This window comes from Papaver somniferum, chromosome 10, assembly GCF_003573695.1.
Source record: "Papaver somniferum cultivar HN1 chromosome 10, ASM357369v1, whole genome shotgun sequence".
In the NCBI taxonomy this organism is placed as follows: Eukaryota; Viridiplantae; Streptophyta; class Magnoliopsida; order Ranunculales; family Papaveraceae; genus Papaver; species Papaver somniferum.
Genome location: NC_039367.1, coordinates 65,581,431 through 65,601,592, shown reverse-complemented (window position 1 = coordinate 65,601,592; position 20,162 = coordinate 65,581,431). Strand labels below are relative to the sequence as shown.

At 37.0% G+C, this 20,162-nt stretch overlaps 3 protein-coding genes and 1 non-coding gene across 6 annotated transcripts; 2 read left to right on the top strand and 2 right to left on the bottom strand.

Annotated features, from left to right (window-relative positions):
- Positions 1–316: 316 nt before the first annotated feature.
- Positions 317–5,592, top strand: LOC113315111 (DDB1- and CUL4-associated factor 13-like). 2 transcript variants are annotated; one of them, XM_026563430.1, is made up of 17 exons: positions 317–552; positions 647–736; positions 834–945; positions 1,065–1,092; positions 1,300–1,398; positions 1,495–1,564; positions 1,647–1,681; positions 1,797–1,871; positions 1,956–2,051; positions 3,316–3,379; positions 3,567–3,620; positions 3,981–4,066; positions 4,180–4,240; positions 4,319–4,383; positions 4,478–4,547; positions 5,018–5,106; positions 5,222–5,592. In XM_026563430.1, exons 1-17 carry the CDS (start codon positions 487–489, stop codon positions 5,382–5,384), a joined length of 1,323 nt encoding a protein of 440 aa, XP_026419215.1. In that variant the 5' UTR covers positions 317–486; the 3' UTR covers positions 5,385–5,592. The 2 variants fall into 2 exon arrangements, with proteins under 2 accessions (XP_026419215.1, XP_026419214.1); XM_026563429.1 differs by having other exon boundaries at positions 4,478–4,583.
- A 4,214-nt stretch (positions 5,593–9,806) lies between these two features.
- Positions 9,807–12,388, top strand: LOC113319220 (protein NUCLEAR FUSION DEFECTIVE 6, chloroplastic/mitochondrial-like). 2 transcript variants are annotated; one of them, XM_026567491.1, is made up of 3 exons: positions 9,807–10,026; positions 10,115–10,236; positions 12,023–12,388. In XM_026567491.1, the coding sequence occupies exons 1-3, from the start codon at positions 9,866–9,868 to the stop codon at positions 12,040–12,042; spliced, it is 303 nt and encodes a 100-aa protein (XP_026423276.1). In that variant the 5' UTR covers positions 9,807–9,865; the 3' UTR covers positions 12,043–12,388. The 2 variants fall into 2 exon arrangements, with proteins under 2 accessions (XP_026423276.1, XP_026423275.1); XM_026567490.1 differs by lacking the exon at positions 12,023–12,388 and adding an exon at positions 11,575–11,943.
- Positions 12,389–12,935: 547 nt separating this feature from the next.
- Positions 12,936–14,807, bottom strand: LOC113319110 (uncharacterized protein At4g28440-like). The gene is made up of 2 exons (XM_026567391.1): positions 14,383–14,807; positions 12,936–13,566 (listed from the first exon to the last, which is right to left on the bottom strand). The coding sequence occupies exons 1-2, from the start codon at positions 14,627–14,629 to the stop codon at positions 13,376–13,378; spliced, it is 438 nt and encodes a 145-aa protein (XP_026423176.1). The 5' UTR covers positions 14,630–14,807; the 3' UTR covers positions 12,936–13,375.
- Positions 13,866–14,003, bottom strand: LOC113319872. Its single transcript, XR_003345848.1, has one exon. It is a non-coding gene; the product is annotated as a small nucleolar RNA snoR83 (small nucleolar RNA).
- Positions 14,808–20,162: the final 5,355 nt, after the last annotated feature.

Here is a 20,162-nt window from a genome sequence, read left to right as displayed (position 1 = left end):
CTTTTCTCTAGATTGAGCTAACTGTCTAGTTGATTCACTAGAAAGTATATTGGAGTAAGTCCTCTCAGATTGCCAAACGAATTGTTAGGTGTGATTGTTATACCCCGCATTGTCAAATGCAATCTCAACTACCGTATCGCGAGCCTTCAATGACACAATTTACTTAGGGTGGAAAACTGCTATTGCATATACCAAATAATTAGTCAACTCCCATGAGAATTGCACTTAGCCCAATATTTCACGCATCCAATAATTGAACCCGTTTTTTAAAATTTGGTTTTGCTTCTATTTAGTAACGTCGACAAGCGACAGTTGGGTCAGAAAACTGCTTAGAGTCGGAACCAAAAAAGTTTAGAACTCTCTCTCTCTCTTCTACCTCCTGGAGGTTTATACTAGGGGTTTTAGGGTTCTGCACCGACAATTCTGTTTGATTTTGATTTTCTTCAGAAACAAACTGCAGCAGCAATCCTATACCAACGGAGAAAAATGAAAGTCAAGTGCATATCTCGTGCTGAAGAGGATTTTACTCGCGAACGCAGTCAAGATCTTCAGGTTCAATTCTATCCTAGAATATTTATCTCTTGCAAAAATTCCCTCCTTTGTTTTTGATAAAGGTATTAATTATCTGTTTGTTGTATCAAACTAGCGAGTTTTCCATAACTTCAATCCGATTTTGCGACCACTAGAAAGAGCTGTTGAATATCAACGGGCTGTAAATGCTGTCAAATTGGACAAGGTAAAGCTCCTGAATTGAATAGATTGTTTCCCTACTGATATCATGTTAAAATTATTTGTTGTTTATGCTAAATTTCTTAATGTTGTTTGGCAATTAGATATTTGCCAGACCTTTCATTGGAGCTATGGATGGGCATATCGACGCTGTCTCATGTATGGCAAAGAACCCTAATCACCTAAAAGGAATTTTTTCGGGCTCCATGGATGGAGGTATTGAATAGTCTCGTAGTCCTTAACTCAGTTTATAGTTTAAGTAATTTGTGCACTCTGTAGCTTTTGATCAAGTACACACTATAAAATCATTGTTATACTTATCTCTTATTTGACAGATATTCGCCTTTGGGATATTGCCACCAGGTATGTTTGATATCTTAATATCATCTTACTCATTTATTTGGTTGTGCAAATGTAAATTTTAATTCGGGTCTAAAGAAATGAGAAGCGTTGTGGTTATTAAGTTGGTATGGCATAAGATTGTTCTTTTGAGCTTGATAGGGATAAAAAGCGCCCAAACCCAATCACATTTTAGTTGATGTCTAAGTTGTCTAAATATCTCAAATGCAGACGGACAATTTGCCGGTTCCCTGGACATCAGGGTGCTGTCCGGGGTTTGTCAGCTTCTACTGATGGACGTGTTCTTGTTTCTTGTGGAACTGATTGCACGTAAGTTCCGAAATCATTTTAGAATATTATCTGGTTCTAGTCTGGAAGTCGTGTATATATATAGTAAATCTCTTTTTACCCTTTTACCATTTTCAGGGTGAGGCTTTGGAATGTTCCAGACTCAAGTGTTATTAATATGGATGAATCATCCGATGGTACTACTGAGGTAAGCACTGCTGTAAACTTGCAATATGTGTGGAAGTATATGAATTTTATTTTACTGATATAGATATTTTGTTACTTTTCAGCCGCTGGCCATTTATGTATGGAAGAATGCTTTCTGGTATGAATTTTATTTAACTTGCAGCTTTTATAAGAGAGAAATCAAACTTAGTACTATAACTATTGATAGATTCCAAACTTCATTTAATCGCCTATTACTTTGGTGTTTGTTTCAGGGCGGTTGATCACCAGTGGGATGGTGATCAATTTGCAACAGCTGGTGCTCAAGTTGATATATGGGATCACAATAGGTTTTGCACGCTTTCTGATACAAGTAATTTACATATGCCAACCTGCGTTATAACTTATATGACATAGTACATCTTGTGAAACAGGTCAGAGCCAATAAGGAGTTTCGAGTGGGGGAAGGATACTGTTATATCTCTTCGATTTAATCCTGGTGAACCAAATATTTTAGCCACATCTAGCAGGTATGTAACAACGGATGATTTAAGGCTATCTTATGGTTTCAAAAAACGTTTTGAAGGGCTTCAGTTTGAAAAGGCTTCAAAATGTGCGCTTCAATATTAGGTCTTATATTTGGGAGAAATAATGGGCTTGAAAGCCCAAAAATAAGTCCTAACATTTCCTATGTTTGTTTTAAAACTTGTCAATATAAAAGAAAACCTAAAAACTATTATTAACTCTCAACAAGCCCACTGTCCAGAGGCTCCAAACGTTTCTTCTTCTGTTCTACAACTTCTTTTTCTTCTACACTTCTATTCTTCTGGTCCTGTAATGGCTAGTCAGCCTACCCTAGCTGAGAAATCCAGAGAGAAAGACCCAGATTATAGTAAGTATTTATCTATATATATATTTTGTGAAGCTACGCTTCAATTGCGTTTAAAAGCTTCACTTTACCAGAATAGTGTATCGCTTTACGCTTTCGCTTTTTAAAACCTTGGCTATCTTATTTATAATGGACACTGGAATTATGATTAGATTTAATTATTGTGTAATTTGAATTGTGTCACAGTGTATCTATATTTGATCGCTATAACTGACATTATGTAAATGCCATTTTGGTTTTGGTATATAATTTAGATGATTCTGGGGATGTTAACATATATACTGCTGTTTTAGCTTTGAGCTTGCTAAATTTTAACATAGGCTGATTTTTGTGCCCATTTGCAATGTTTAAAAAAGCGATACGCTCTCCTAGCGAAGGCCAGAGCGCTGCTTTGAAGCGTTATCGAATGCCTCACAAAATATATTAATAAATAATTTACTTATAAATTTATATGAAATTTTCCTGACACAAAACCAAATTACATAAATATTAGGCTGGATAGCCATTACAGAAGAATAGAACAGAAGAAGAAGAGGAAGAGAAGTGGTAGTATATAAGAAAAAATGTCTATAGGTTCTTGGCAATTGGCTAGTTAAGAGTTATCATAGTTCATAGTATTTTTTATACTACTTTTGGCTTCAAAACAAAGTAGGAAACGTCAGGGCTTAATTTTAAAGTCCAACTACCCTTTTTTCTTCAAATATAGGACCTTTCAAATATAGAACCTAATACTGAAGCGCACGCATTGGAGCGTTTTTTTTTTTTACTGAAGCTCAAAAAAGCGAGCTTCAATATGCGAAAACATTTTTTAAGTCATTACTTCGTTTAGTGTCACATTGTGGAAAAAAAAAGAAGAAGAAGAGATTCTCATGTTGGTTGTTTTCCTTTTTTTGGGGTGTTTTCAGTGATCGCAGCATTACCTTATATGACTTGCGGTTGTCAACTCCAGTGAGGAAGCTGATCATGAAGGTATTTCTTGCTAAGTGTCATGTTAGAATTGTTTTATATCATTCTCATGTAGCTTTTCCATCTAACTAATTGAATTATCTTCCGTGTCCATCCTTTTACTACCCATGGGCTCATCTCAACTTACATTATGTGGTACTTTCTGATGTTTATACTAAGAGATGCTGACATGAATTTGTTTTTCTGACAGACAAAGACTAATGCTCTCTGCTGGAACCCAATGGAGCCGATGAACTTCACAGCTGTAAGCACACAAATATAGGCCTATACAACATTAAACAAATTGTTGGTTTTTGTTCATTGAATGTATCTTTGCATCCTGCTTTGGTAATACTTTGTGAAGTCACTGAATAAGCCAATGAAAGGGCTTCTTAAGGTCAAGAAACAAACTGCAAGTTCAATCCTTTAAGGAATTCTCTTACTGGTGGACCCATTGGTATAGCCTACCCTGCTCATCTTGAACCAGTTTTACACCAGTCAGGCTACCAGCCATGTGATCAGTGTTTATTGTTTAGTTGTCTCGGATGGTCCACTTTTGTTCCATTGCACTGTTTCTCAAAATTATAATCATTCTCGCTACTTTTTTTTATTTAAATTGGCGAAGGCAAATGAGGATTGCAATTGCTACAGTTATGATGCTAGAAAACTGGAGGAGGCCAAGAATGTGCACAAGGATCATGTTTCCGCAGTGTAAGTTGTAGACTCTCTATGTTTATAATAAGACTTTCTCGTACTAGAAAGTAGTTTTTTTCCCTGGCCATTTGCTGAAGGATGTTTTTGCACTTACGCTTGGTTAATTTCAGGATGGACATTGATTACTCACCTACTGGTCGGGAGTTTGTTACCGGCTCTTATGATAGAACTGTGAGTTCTCTACTGAAATCATAATACTAATTTCACTATGTGAAGGTGTTCTTATGCTGACAGATGATCTTATTTCAGATAAGAATCTTCCCATATAATGGTGGCCATAGCCGGGAAATCTACCACACTAAGAGGATGCAAAGGTTTGTCTGGTTTAGAGCTTTATCTCACTCCTATACCTAGTACTAATATATCACTCAGATATCTTATGAACCCACCTTCGTGTCTCCTATGTAGGGTATTTTGTGTGAAATTCACCTGCGACGCCACTTATGTCGTTTCTGGGAGTGATGATACTAATCTGCGGGTATGGAAAGCTAAAGCATCAGAACAATTGGGAGTGGTTAGGATCTCTTCCCATGATTATTCGCATTTATATTACACACATGCCATGAGTAACCTAAATATTAAAACCTCATAAAGGATTTCTCTCTAAAAGAATCATAATTTTCCTTGTATATATACCATGCATAAAAATGTTGCATCAGATGGGAACTTTAGCTCTAGAACGGTAATTTTCCTTGTATCTCCATGCATAAAAATGTTCATCAGATAGGAACTTTAGCTCTAGCTTTGCTGAGAACTCTTTAATATTGTATCCTATCTCCTTTAAACCCTAAATGAAACATCTACAAGTATAAATGAAGCATTTCTATGCTACACCTTACTACACCTTACCGTTTTTTACATGCAATCTTCTTTAAACCCTCTGAATTCTAACGGTGAATAACTCGCTTAACATCTAATCATTTAACATGCACAATCTTTCTAATGCAGATCGTTCCTAGGGAGCGTAAAAAGCACGAATATAATGAGGCTCTGAAGAAAAGATACGGAAACCTTCCTGAGATTAAGCGCATCAATAGGTATGTTATCCCATTGTGCTGTAAAAGACGAGTTTTAATTTATTTTCTTAGAATTGCAACTATACTCATTTGGCCTCTTGAACGAATGCTTTGTTTTTTTTGTTTTTTTTTGCAGGCATAGACACTTGCCTAAAGCAATATACAAGGCGCGCAGTCTAAGGCTCACAATAACTAATGCAGCTAAGAAGAAAGATGATAGGAGAAGAGATCACAGTGCCCCAGGAAGTATGCCAATACAGTCACAGCGCAAAAAGAGAATCATCAAAGAAGTTGAGTAATTCTCATAATCTATCACAATCAAAGAAGATTATAAGTGTTAACACTTCCTCCCTTGCACTAATTTTGGTAGATTATATTAATGTATTGCTCGCATTCTCTTTTGTAATCATAAACCCACTTGCAGCACTTATGATATTCTTGTAACTTACTGTAACTTTTGTACCTGATTGCGAAAAGTTTATTTAAGTTAAAGAAAAGCTTGATGTACGAGTATTGACTACTTCAGAGTGATTAAAACCCATGGTCCTCTCTTTCAACTTTTTTTAGAAAGTAAATAAAAAATCACACCATATATTAAACACTAGGCAGCAAAATGTACGACATAAGCCAAAGAGGCTAGGAGATAAGTTGGTGGTTCATGCCACCATTAAATTGCATTATTATCTGCTGCAAACTAAAATCCAAGGGTAAGAAAGGATCGTTCCCACAGAGAGGATCTAGGTTGTCTTCCGTTTCCTATATAAACAAGGGGAGATTTCTGATTTTTATGTAAAGGAAAATAAACTAAAAGCAAATAATGAAATAAACAAGCAAATCAATAAGATGAAGATATTGGTCAAGGATTAGTTTTCATTCACAAACATGAATTTGTAATAATAACTAGAATTTATATTTAATCTCAATTTATTAAAAGTCCTAGGATACCTTGATCGCAAGAATGTCCCGCTAATTTCCTCTTGTCATCAACAAACACATTAAAAGATGCGAATGTGAATTCTACCTAGAAAGCAACCTAAAGTGTAAAAACACAATTAAGTTTAACTCCCTAAGAGCACTAAGTTCTAACGAACGTGTAAAAATTATCACTTTTGCGTATAATAACCCTAATCTAGCAATAGAGATGAAAACTAATTCAATCGATTCGCGTCTCGACTAAACATGCATTCAAATCATATAACAATATTAAAAATGAATCATAAGCAACAAAATATGGAGATAAAACTAATTCATTGCATAAATATCATAGTTGGGATTCCAACTTATTCCTTAACCAAAAGAGAGTTATCTAATCATATCCATGGAGTTCATAAACAAGAAGAAGAAATAAGACTATCATGTTCAAAACCCTAGGATAAAAGTAGTAGCGAAGATAAAAGATAATATCCAACCCCCAAAATAGAGCCGTCCCCATAATTAGGTCTCCTCCCTCTTTTATATACTCTCCCTGGTCGCCTTCCTGAAGTCTGAGTTTAAGTGTAGCCCATACTCTCAACTGCAGTTCAGGACTCAAACCAAGCCCATAACTCAAAGCCCATCCGGTCCATCTGAAATGCCCGTCAATTTTGTGAAACTGACAAGGAAAATTCCACCTTACACTTCCGGCTGTGACTCAACTCTCCTCCCCTGCAATTTCTCAATTTAGGCAACATAACATTCATTCCAAGACGTCAAGCAATCATTCATACACACTCATTGTTTCTCTTTATTGCCTCGTACCAACAACAAACAACTCACTTCCCTGCGCATAAACAAACCTATCAGTTCCTCCCACTCGAACCATTTCAACTCCATTTCCAATCTAACCTTCTGCGACTTCTTCTTGCAATCATCTCAGACCCATTTAATTACAGCAGCTCATTCCCAGTGACATCTCAATTCACTACATCCTGCCAGTCCAAGCAGTGCACCTGCATTTGAGTCATCACAGATTCATCATTGCATTCTCAGTACCATTTCCTCATCAACCTACATCATCTCTCACTGCCACCTGAGACTCATCCTGACATAGAATCCAGCACCACCTGCAACTCTGCTTCAAGACATTCATGTTCTTCTCGACTCAAACTTAACTCCCAGAACCCATCTCTTAGTGACTGTAGCTCCCATCTGACCAGTTTAATTCATCTCCAACTGCAGCTCTCAGAGCAACAACATCAGCGAATACCCATTACAGCCACCAGGTCATTTTCATACCTGTATCTCAACAAATCAAACCACAACTTCATCTTTTGAAACCAACATACAGAAGCACTCAATATCATCCCATACTGCCAGTTCTGAAATCTCAGTAGGAGCACTGCCATACTCCATCTGCAGTCTCAGCTAAAAACGCCACCTGCAGATCCCTCTTAGCTACAGACGAGTCCCATTGTGCATATATCCATTATTTCTTCCAGACAGTAAAACCATCCTTCTTCCTTGTTGCTTTCGAAATTCTCCCTAAACCCTTTGTAAGCATCACTCGAACCATGAGCAGCAACATCGCCATCTCAAACCAACTGTAAACAATCACTCAAGTCTTCAAAAGCAGATTCCAGCTTTAGTTTACTCGGTCCCATCAAACTCGAGCAACTACCTCTGTATGCTCGTCTACAACCATCACCAGCCAAACCTAACTCGAGCTACACCTTCTTCATATATATCTATCATCACCACCACCTTCACTGGCAGAAACTACGTCCAACCTCTCATCTTAACTCTCAGCAGCTCCATTGTAGCTCCATTCATCTGTCAGTGACAGCAACGACTTCTCGCTGCTTTCTCCATCTTCTCGTCAATTCCTGCCATAGCCGACCAACCCTTGTGTACCACCATCGAGCCATGACTAGAAGTTGTACCAAAATAGAGCAGAACTGGTCGTTCAGTCAGGCGTTTAGTCAAGCATGTTGTGTGCAATTTGTTGTTGTTACAGCTATGAACCTGCTGCTGATCCTAAAATCATTCCACATAACTCCTTCCCTGCAACTCACATTCAACACAAACCCATTCGTTCAAATCATATCAGAGACTCTATATCTCTTCTTTATCTTCATTGAGAACAAAACCCACACGATCCCCTCAATTCAGTCACAATCAATGGCAGACAACATCGGTTCCTTCCCTGCATTTCCTGGCTCGATTTCAACCACCAGAAAGAGCTTCTCGATCTGCAATAATCGAACCCAACCTGAAATCAACCTAAACTCCATCTTCAGGCAACAAAATCGAACCTAAAACCCCATGAATCTTTTCTGATTTCTCTGAATTTCACGGATTCGATCTCATCTTGAATCGAATAGCTATAAACCTTGTCTGAACCAATTTGCACAAACCCATCTCTCGAATCCACTGATTTCTTCTCACAATTAACCCCTCTCGACCTCCACTTCTTTTACAGCTCTCGTCTGAATCTCCTCACACTTGCCGCTCGGACCCATGGCTCAACGACGACATGGCTTGAAGTTTCCTAGGCCGCTGCTTGAAAAGATAAATAAATGAAGGTCAGGTGCCTTATCATCCGGACCTAGTCTTAGGGTTATAGAATTGGGTATCTACTTAGGCACCCTAGAGCTTGGATATGGGTTGCCTGAATAATCTCCATTCAGCTGTGCTTGTCAGTCTTAGAAAACTGACAATTTGGTCCTGCATGATTCTTCTCTTTAATGCCTTGGAGAATTGTGTGCCTGCTAACTTCGAGTCCACGAACATCTAATGTTGCAAAACAATGAAGTAAGTTCTTATTTTTCTTCTTTTTCCTCGTATGACTCCAAAACGGCTATAAAACTCAAAAGCAATCATAAGATACATAATTTACAAAGAAAACTCGCAAAGAAAGCATAAACAATAGATATAAATTTAGGTGTTTTAGACACCCATCACATGTCCTGCAGCCATCGGCGTTTCTACAATACAGCCAAACACTTCCTTTGGTACGCTGCATACTTAACTGGTGCGAGGCTTGTTCGCTCTTTATTTTTGAAGGCTATTATTGGGGCGTCACATTTCATTAGAGGGGCGTCACCTAATGGGACAAAAACGGGTCACACAGAAGTAATATCAAAAACCCCTTATCTCAAATAATTTTGTAATGACCGAATAACCCTTTAGTTAATTTTAATTTTATTTAATTTAATTAGATAATAATTAATTTCTACGGTTGGAATCGATCCAAACCTGGATGTAAAACCAATTTCTATGGTTGGAATCAATCAAAACCTGGACGTAAAATCAATTTCTACGGTTGGAATTAAAAGGAACCTGAACGTAAAATTGAAATTTACGGCTAGGTTGACGAAAGGAAAATTTAATAAACTAAACCTAGACGTAAAATTGAAAATTACGGTTGGAATTCAACTAAACCTAGACGTAAAATTGAAAATTACGGTTGGAATTCAACTAAACCTGGACGTCACTTCTATGGTTGGAATTAAAAGAAAACTGGACGTAAAATCGGATTTTACGGTTGGAATTAAAAGAAACCTGGACGTAAAATGAGCTTCTACGGTTGGAAACTAATCCAAACCTGGACGTTAAACTACATGCAAATAAAATTTTACGGTTGGAATTAATCCTAACCTGGACGTAAAATCATTTCTACAGTTTTTAAGTTTTATTTTAGTTAAAGGGTAAGCTAGATATTTTGTATATGTGTTAGGATATCTCATAAACTATTTTTTTGGACATTAAAAATCCAAGTGAAACCCCTCTATTGGAGTGTGACGCCCCAATGAGAGCCTTCTTATTTTTACTCTCAGAAAACTAGAAGAAAAAGTTAGCAACAATGGCGATCCACGCCGCTACCGCCAGGTCTGTCCTTCGTTCTGCTTCCTCTTCCTTCCGAAGATCAGCAGCGAGGGCCTTTCCTCAAGCAAAACCTAAGTCTTCTCCTTCTGCTTCCTCTTTCTTTTCACAGCAAAAACCTCTCTCGCAACGCATTTTCAGGTAAGACATCTTTCAGTCACTCCATTCTAGTTTTATTTATATTTGTGAGACAAAATGTCAATGAGTATTTTTGTATGTAATAAAAAAGGTCTCCTGTTGAAATGAGTTGTTGCGTGGATTCACTGATGCCGTTTCATTCTGCGAATTCGTCTTCTTTATTAATTTCGAAGCTCGGTGTCTCTAATCAACCCTACTTTTGGCTTCTTCAAGGTAATAACTAAATTGAAAGAAATTTGTAATGATTTTTACTTCATGTAGTCTTCTCTTTTTCATCCCAGTTTTCTCTTTGTTATGTTCTTAAGTTGTTTGTATGATCCCAAATCATTTCTCTTTGTTATGTTGTTAAGTTGTTTGTATGATTTCCCAAATGATAATCTTCATTTCCAAGGTTAACCTAAAACATCTTCCTTATGAAGATTCCATTGACTGGAGTTTTCGTTTTCAGCCTTCCCCTAACAACTTTATTTCATCATACATGCATTCTGGATCTTCTTTGTTTATGCTGAGGCACCTTAAGTTGTTTAAGGTCTTCAGACTTTTCCAGGAGAGGTATTTTATTTGAAGAATGTCAAATCTTGTGTATTAGGAAAAAGGATGGGTCTATTATCCACATTTTAGCTCGTGTAAACTTAGGTCTATCAAGATTTTGATTTCCAGATAGTTCCCTACCACAGTTTTTTTCTGATATTGCCATGTCTCTCCTTTTGTTTTACATTTTTAATAAGTAAAAGAACGAAAATACTTGTCTTAGTGTAGGCCAAGATGAAACTAGATAAAAAGTTATTAAGTTATGACTATGAGGCTTAGGAACATCTGGAAGACACTGTGAAGTAGTCATGTAGAAGTAGAACCAGAGTATTTCTTTTCTGTACTTGGTGGATTTGCAACATCTGCAGTGTTGCTACTGGAATTATCTGATTATTCGACTTTGAAATATGCTAATATTTAGTTGAGGAGCACGTGATCCAACCCAAGTAACAATGGGTACATGTGTCAGTGTAACACTTGTATGAGGTGTTCAACAGTACGACCTCAAAATGATGCCAAGGTACGGGTGTTGGACACAGCTTAAGACCAAAAAAGATGGACGATGGAGGAGAGGAAAACAACCATGCTATGGTTGAGGAGTGACCCTTAGATTGATTGTAGTGGTCAGTAGAAACTGCCACCACCAGTGTCAGACATGTCGGCAGGACAATTTTTCAAAAGATGCAGTACATTTCGTAGGTTCCAGTGTGTACATGTGTATTCCGTATGCAGGCTCGTGCATACAGCCTCTTCTAGTTATAGTAATGTATCATGTTTTCTACCGCCATTGTTTCAGTGAATGCATAATTTTTACTCTTTAGTGTCCGTCTTAAGTTGGTGACTTCAATTTACTTAAGAGACATTGATGATGGATCGTGTCATACGTTCCACACCACCATACATAATAGCTGTATTCTAGATGTTTCATGTGAACCATATCGTACCATTTTGCACATTGTTTGTGCTTATTATAATCACAATAAGTAGCTTCACCGTACTGACTTTTCTCTTTTCAACCAGCTTGCAAAGATGACTTATGAAATGAGATCAACCGAAGGCATGTACTGATTTATTGTGTTCACAGCTTGCAATGATGATGTATGATGACTGAAGTTGTATGCACTAAATACCAACCCATTCTGATACCGTTTTGCAGCAAGTTTTCGTTAGAAATAATTGGCCCCAATGAAGTTATAGATTATTTGTTATATTAGGTTTGAATCTGTACACGAACTTCTCTATTCACTGTTAATTTTTCTCAGAGATTTCTTTTCCATTTTCCCGATTTTGAGCTGCCTTGTAAAGAATGCAATCAGAGTTCGGATAATCAAGACCTGGGCTCTGTATTTAATTCATCATTTACTCTCTCGCTTCATTTTAACCATATCATACCATTTTGCTTCTTATCTGTGCTTATTATAATCATTATAAGTAGCTTCACAGTACTGATTTTTCTCTTTTCAACCAGCTTGCAAAGATGACTGTTGAAATGAGATCAATTGAAGACCTGTACTGATTTATTGTGTTACCAGCTCGCAATGATGATTTATGATGAATGTTGGTTAATGGATAGACCGAAGTTGTATACACTAAATATTAGTGCAATCTGATACTGTTTCGATGCAAGTTTTGGTTAGAAATAATTGGCCCAAATGAAGATAGATTTTTTGATTTTATTATACACAGACTTCTCTATTAACTATAAAATTTGGTCAGAAATTTGTTTCCCTTCTCCCGGTTTTCAGGTCCCTTGTAAAGAATGATCAGAGTTTGGGTCTGTAAGAGGCTGTCTCATGGAATTCATCTTTTTATCAGTATAAATGCAGCATTAACCTATCTGTCTAGAGTGGTATGGCTCAATTTGTTTTGGGAAGTGCCTGGATATAGGTGTGATTGGCATCTCACTGCGGCCAAAAACAAATTAGCCTCAAGTGCATGGTTCTTATCACTAAAATCAACGATGTTCATCTTCAATTCTATGACTTGCACCTTTTTGTTTATGAAGGCGATCTTTTTGTACCAGTTATCAATAAACCCGGTTGTGGAGTCTTTTGGTGTCACCTTCTTGTTTGTAGGGGATATATTAGCTGGTTGACAAATTCGCTCAAATTATTTTTCATTCAACCTCCATTCAACCATAAACAGCGTTAACTTGGAAACCTTAAACTTCCTAGGAAGTAAGGCTTGACATATACTCCTGAGGTTTTCTTCACAAGCCTACATTTTGCCGCTCAGCCTGAAACCCCTACCAACTTGCAAGGAAAAAATATACCCATTCCATAAAATGTTCTTGAAACCCTGAAATCGCATTCATTTGACCAAGTAATCAAACCACACAATAGAAACATAATAGATACAGCAACCTTATCAGGCAGAAAATATGATGAACAATCACGGAGAACTCACTGCTGAACTTACAAAACAAGCAAGTTAACAGGAAATTAAATCTTCCATCATAAAACAACAACGAATTAGAACTTATTATTAACATTAGATTAGATAGATGTCTTACTTCCCCAGATTCAAAAGGGTACTATACCAACTAGAGAGATGAATGCAGCGATACATCCGTCCAGCTTACCAAAATGGATACTCTTAAGGTAAACCTAAAGCAAAACACCTATAAGTATTTAATATAAGAAAAGATATTACCAGCACCAGTGAATTTTGTATACCACCACTAAACTTTTGTTCCATCCGAAAACTAAAAAACTATACACCAATAGCATCCAGACAACCAACAAACAAGAAGGATTAAAACCAACCATGAACAACTTAAAGCCTTCTTTCTCCTGATCATATATATGCAACCGAAAACCAATCACTCTTCAACGACATTCACCAACTCGTACTCAACCAAAGAGAGATTGTTATCCTCCTTCACCACAAACTTTGCAGGTTCTGTAACCTCCACACGACCCCATTTGTCAACTGCAAGCCTCATTGATCCCTTGAACATGTCAATCTTTGCGTTTCGCAGAATCACAGTACCTCCTGGCTTCATTAAATCAACTACAAGAAAGACAAATGGATACTAAGAAGGAGCAACAGAAATCTAAAGACCACAAGTCTGAATTTAGAAAACAGAAATGCTACATACATGCAAACATTGGAAGAGATGAGCTATTCATTTCCAACAAAGGGATTCCAAAAATTGAAACAAATTCTACCACTAGTCAACCTCCAAAATATTACTTGTGAATATAACACCAAAAAGTACTGGATAAAAGCATAGTATCAAACTACTTAGCCCTACAGCAGGGCAAACAGCTCAAATTTAATAGAGGTCATACTAGAACATGGAATAGATTATATGTATGGGAAGCTACTATTAAAACACCTCCAGAATAACATTAAAAAGGTATTTATCAGCGAAACATCCCATGAATCTTCAATATTGGCTTCCCATGAAACAAACAAACACGAAAAAATCAAGTTTTGCCTGGGATTATGGAAGCCTTATCTTTTCATATCCAGAATCTACACTTGAATAATAATCTCAAGACAAAAAACAACCCAAAATCTAATAGATCTTACAGCAGAAAACCCTAAAATCAAAAAATAAAAGCAACCTAAAATCACACTACAAGTAAGCTACACAACCTTTTGCAGGAAGATTCATTAAATAGACAACAAAGACATAAAACTACCCCTACTGTTGATGAATTCCAAACCCCTCCACAAGAACTAGTAAAACACAACTAAACATATATCTTCTTACCACATGAGATCAAATAATGCTCTTAGCAAAATATATGCCACTATGAGTATACAGAAACAAAATCAGCCTAAGCAAACAGTGAAATGAGAAATTAGGGTTTTATATACCTTGTTCATTACGAGCAGTGAAAAGGATGGTACCAGTTTCATCACCAACAAGACATTCAGCGATACGAGTATTACGGAAATTCTGAGTAGCTGATCGACCTTTGGGCATAACAGATTCAGAACTCACAACTTTAACAGTTACGTTATGACCACTGGTACCAGGTTTCAACTGATCAACCTTGATGAACACTGGCTTCCTCTTTTCTGGTTTTGCAATGGATTGTTGAGAAGTTGTTTTGGTTGCCATTGTTGTTTTGCTGGTGTTTTTTTCTAAAAAACCCTAGAAGATCAAAACCCGAAAGGGGGGCTTGTTAGATTGGTGAATATATAGATGGGAACAAGGAAACCCTAAAAATGAGTAATGAATGAAGAAGCAGTAGGAGTAGGGTTTCGTTGTTTGGTGTCTCTAAAAATCTCGGACGCTTTAAATTCCTCTTTGTTTCTCATCAAGGAAGAGACGGATGGTTAGATTTCGTTGTCAAGAGAGTGCCCCTCTCTCTCCCCACAAGTGAGAACAAATACCCCTCAATCATGAACCATAATATTGGCCATACCAAAATCTTTCAAGGCATACTGAATGAAGACAAAAAAAAGTTGTGAAATAGCAAAACCAGATAACCCCTTAACCCAAATTTTTTTTAATGGTAAATCTGCCCTTTACGTATTAGTGTTAATAATCTTGATTAGTGGTTAAATATTTTGTTTAGTGATTAAAATAATTTTCAGAATTATAAGAGTTGTTTAGATGAAAAATTTGAGGAAAAAAAATCAAAGTTTTGGTTTGGTTAAGAAGGAGAGAAAGAGAAGGAGAAAGTGAGAAAATTCTAATTCTTGATTCAATGGAGGATGGGGAGGGTCATATATCATCTAAAAAACCTAGGAAAATACACATCAACTACACCAATGATTCCCAAATGGCTGATTTCTTAGATTATGAGAATGATTTTACACCCACTCAAACTCAAGCTCAAACTCAAACACAAACTCAAGATGATGATTTTTATGAGCCAAATCCTGATGATGAAGACATTGATGAGGAACCCAATGCTTCTAATACACAAGTACGCTTATATCCTATACTTAATCTCACTTCTATAGCTCTCAATTATCAAAAGTTAGGTTTTTTGAATCATTGGTTCGGCGAAACAGGTTGAGGTTCGGCTCACATCTATGAGCCGAATCTACCAATTGATGAACGATTCGACTTACTGAATCTGTTTACTACATGCGCCGAACCTATAATTTCCAATTCCAACCCTTTTGCTAGACACTGGTTCGGCTTATATGAAAGTTTCATAGTAAGCCGAACAACATCCTGAATAGCCCGGAATAGAATCATTACTAATTCCGCTTACATATCCAAAATCGTATGTGCCGAACATAATTTTTTAATTTCTGGGTTGAAATATTGTTACTGGTTCGGCACATATGGAGAATATCGTATCAGCCGAAACCTCTTATGTTTAAGGTTCGGCACATAATATGATTATAGTCTGAGCCGAACATGAATTTGTAAATTTTTGGGTTAAAATATTGTTCGTGGTTCGGCACATATTGAGGATATCGTATAAGCCGAAACCTCTTATGTTCAAGGTTCGGCACATAATATGTTTATCGTCTGAGCCGAACATGAATTTGTTAATTTTTGGGTTAAAATATTGTTCGTGGTTCGGCACATATTGAGGATATCGTATAAGCCGAAACCTGTAAATGTTTATAGTTTGGCACATAATTTGATTATCGAATGCGCCGAACCTTGTTATTATATTCCCTTTCTAGTGTTTAACCTTGTGATATTCTTTGTAGATCGTGCTTGGACCCATGGAAAATCAACCTGATCCAGTAGACATAATTCACGAGGATACCAAGGATCACTTCCAAAATGATTTGGTATGTAAGAACCTTTTGTTTACCTTAATGTTGTCGGAATATTCCAAAATTTTTCTTACTAATTACTTGTTTTGGAATGAACGTAGATATGGAAACTAAACCAGAAGTTCTGGATTGGCTTGAGGAACACGCGATGAAGATAAATTGTGTACTAGTTAAAGGACAACAAAGCCGATGGGATCGGTTTGAAATGATTTGTGAGCGTAGTCACACACCTTTTCCTTGCCCACCCGGAATGCGCCCAATTGGCTCTATGCTTCCCACAAGTTATTATATTGGATTGCACGTACAAGACTAATAAATATGGAGAATACCAAGGTCCATATTAAACTCATTAAAATCAATTAGATCTTATCTTTAACTTCAAGAGAATGAAAATACAAACACAACGCAAAAAGAATGAGGTCATTCCGACATCAGACGAAAAAGTTATGGACAAAACAAGATCGAAAAACTTGAGTGTGCAAAGAGAAGGTTCGGCTGATAACTCAACAACACGAGCTAGCCGAACCTAGAGCCTGCAAATCAATATTTTCGAAGTGTTTACAGAGAGAGGTTCGGCTTGAAAGTGATCTAATCGAGTCAGTCGAACCTGACAACCACCTGGGGTAAATTTCACTTCTCAGGTTCGGCCGGGAAGGTTTGCAAGGTATTAGACGAACCTGGCACTGTTCTGGGACGTATTCAATACACATTTTGGGGTTCGGCTAGAAATTTACATTTACGGTTTAGCCGAACTGTTCATAGACACTTTCAGGGAGAAATTTCAAGAACAATTCGGCTCAAAACTCAACTCAATTATCAGCCGAACCCGCTATTGTAACCGTCAAAAACCCTAAGTTTTTAGCAATTTAACCCATTCAATCCATGAAAAACAACAAATAAAAGACTGGATTTGTAGGGAATACCTTATTATCCTCATTTTAGTATTTGGAGATTCAAATGGTTGAATTTACGATTCAATTTCCGGTTCAATTATAGTTTTTACACCTTCATCTTCAATTGGTTCTTCTTCTTTAATTCATGGATTGGAAGAGGATTTAGAACACCTGACGTTTGCTTTTTTCTTTGTCGATCCATTATATAGTACAATTTAACCGATGATCGAATTTTCACGAATCGATAATTAATTGCAGTGATGAAAAAAAAATTTGAGAGAAAAGGAAGGAGGTTTAGCTAGAGGAAGAAGAAGAGATGTTTATGATAGTTTATTTTTTGATTTTAAGTTCAAGGGTATATAGGTAATTGAACTACCCAATAGACACCCCTTATAAGGTCACCTAGGATGGGAAAACTATTTTGTATGCCTTGAAAGTTTTTGGTATGCCTAATATTATGGTTCTCAATCATATACCCAAGCCCATGATAATTTTTCTTTCAAGCACGATTAAACCAGGGTTTGTTACACACTTACACCCATATTACAAGAACCGTCATTTGAGGCATACTATTTTTTTTTGGGGCATACAGAGTTATTATGCCATCCCATGGAAGATGATAACGGGTGTCTTAGTGATGCTGAAGTTACTATAATGCCCTTATATAATTTAAATTACTCTATCATCCTTCAACTAAATTAAATTCTAATCCTAAAACCCCCACTAATTTAACCCATTTATTAATTAATTAGCCTCCCACTGATTAACCGTTACCCACTTAATTACTCTACTAATTAATCCACTTAATTAAAAAACTTAAACTCTTTACAAAATCAAAATTCTTATTTTCTCTAGTCCTCCCTCTTTAAGAACAACAACCCAACTCTTTCTTTTCTTCTCAAAATCAAAATCATTGATTCACAATCCGGAAATTGCTTATGTAGCAACTCAATTTAGGGTTTTTTGGAAAAGATGGAGTTGAAGAGGATAGTGGATCAATTGGTGTAGGAGAGCGAGAGATAGCCACTGATTCTTTAAAATTGCACATTGAAAGGTAATTCCAACAAACCCATAACTTGTTTTTATTCGTATTTGATTTATAAAATGAGATGTAATGGAAAATCTTCGTCATTTTGGTAGTTACAGAGTCGTGTTCAGCTGAAATGTATCAGCCGAACTTTTTCTTTTCTTCGGAAGAAGAACAGTTCGGCTGAAAAAATTGTTTTACTTTGAATTTGGAATCAGCCAAACCTACTTGTTCGGCTGATAATTTTTTTTTTTTTGCCTTTATTAGCCAAACCTAAATATACCAAAAGTTGTTAATCCATTTTGCTATGTTCGGCTCATTTTGATAAATATAGTGTGTGTCGAACTTTACTCTGTTTATGGGTGTGACATTTTGCAAACTTGTTCATCTATGGGTTACTTATCACCTTGTTTAGTCAACTAATATTTTTTTTTAAAGGTGTGTCATTTGTTTTAGCACCCACCCTGGAAAATTCAAAGAAAAACTTAAAAGGAGAACAATGGAAGTAACTCCTTCTAATTCTAAAACTCCCAAACCTCGAGGTGGTGGCACCAAGAACTTACATGCAGGGAAAAGGGAACTGACACGAGTGGCTCTTGAGTCGTAGAACAAGAGGATGACAATGGTGAAGATAAGGGTGTAGTAGGAGCTGATGATGAAGATGGTGGTGGAGGGGGAGGAGGGGATGATGAAGATGGTGGTGATTGCGAAGCTCTAACTTAATTTTTCTTCTCAAAATTGATGCATGTGTTTTAGGGCTTTGGATTATGATATGGAAGATAACTTGAATGATAAAATGTGGTGTAAGAGATGATAAAGACTGAAAGATCTCTTCTTAGGGATTTTCTTATATAAAGCTCTCAAAGTTAGGCTTTAGAATCCTACCGAAACCGTATTTCCTTGAGATAAAAATCAATTTTGCGTCAAAACATGTCCCAGAACAGTGCCAGGTTCGGCTAATATCTTTCCAACCTTTCTCGGCCGAACCTGACAAGTGAATTTTACCCTAGGTGGTTGTCAGGTTCGGCTGGCTCGATTAGATTACTTTCAAGCCGAACTTATCTCTGTGAACACTTCAAAAATATTGATTTGTAGGCTTCAGGTTCGGCGAACTCGTTATCAGCCGAACTTATCTCTGTACACTCAAGTTTTTAGATTTTGTTTTGGCCATAACTTCTTCGTCCGATGTCAGAATGACCTTATTTTTTTTGCGTTGTTTTCGTCTTTTCATTCTCTTGAAGATGACGATAATATATACTTGATTTGAATGAGTTTAATTAGGACCTTGGTATTCTACATTAGTTGGCTTCACTTTCTTTTGGTTAATTCATCCCAACAAAGGCTGCATAATAAAAAGTAATATGCAAGAATAATAGCTGTAGTGGCATAAAACCACACACCACATCCAACGAAGTAGAAGATGATTTAACACAAAGTTAAGATACACAACAAACATAGACACAAAGATATACGTGGTTCGGTATGATTACCTACGTCCACGGGGTGAAAGGATGAATGTTATTATTTCTTTTCTTTGATTACAAGATGTTCTCTCCTTCTAAAATGGTGTAACTCTCCTTCTCAAATGGTGTAACTCTCAAACTCTCCAATGTAGTGTCTTGTTTTTTCTCCCTTCCAACCTGCCTCTCTCTCTCGACCTGCCCTTGTATTTATAGGCCAAGGTCGACATACAACAGAATTACAATGTTGGTCACATTACATCAATTTAGCTGTTCCCTATCGGACCTTCACTGCTCGCCCGACTTTCTGGTTTGACCGATAGTTCTTCACCCGAGGCCGAGTCTTAATCGTCTGGTTAACACGATGTCTCCCTTCTCCTCTTCTCGTTCCTTTGTTTGACCATCTTCCTTCGTCTGACCGAGTGCTTTCTGATTGTTCGCCCGACCTGTCAGAGGATAAGGGTCACGTCACATCCGACAACCATTGGGCCATCACGTTCGACCCACGTGATACCTCGCTCTTTG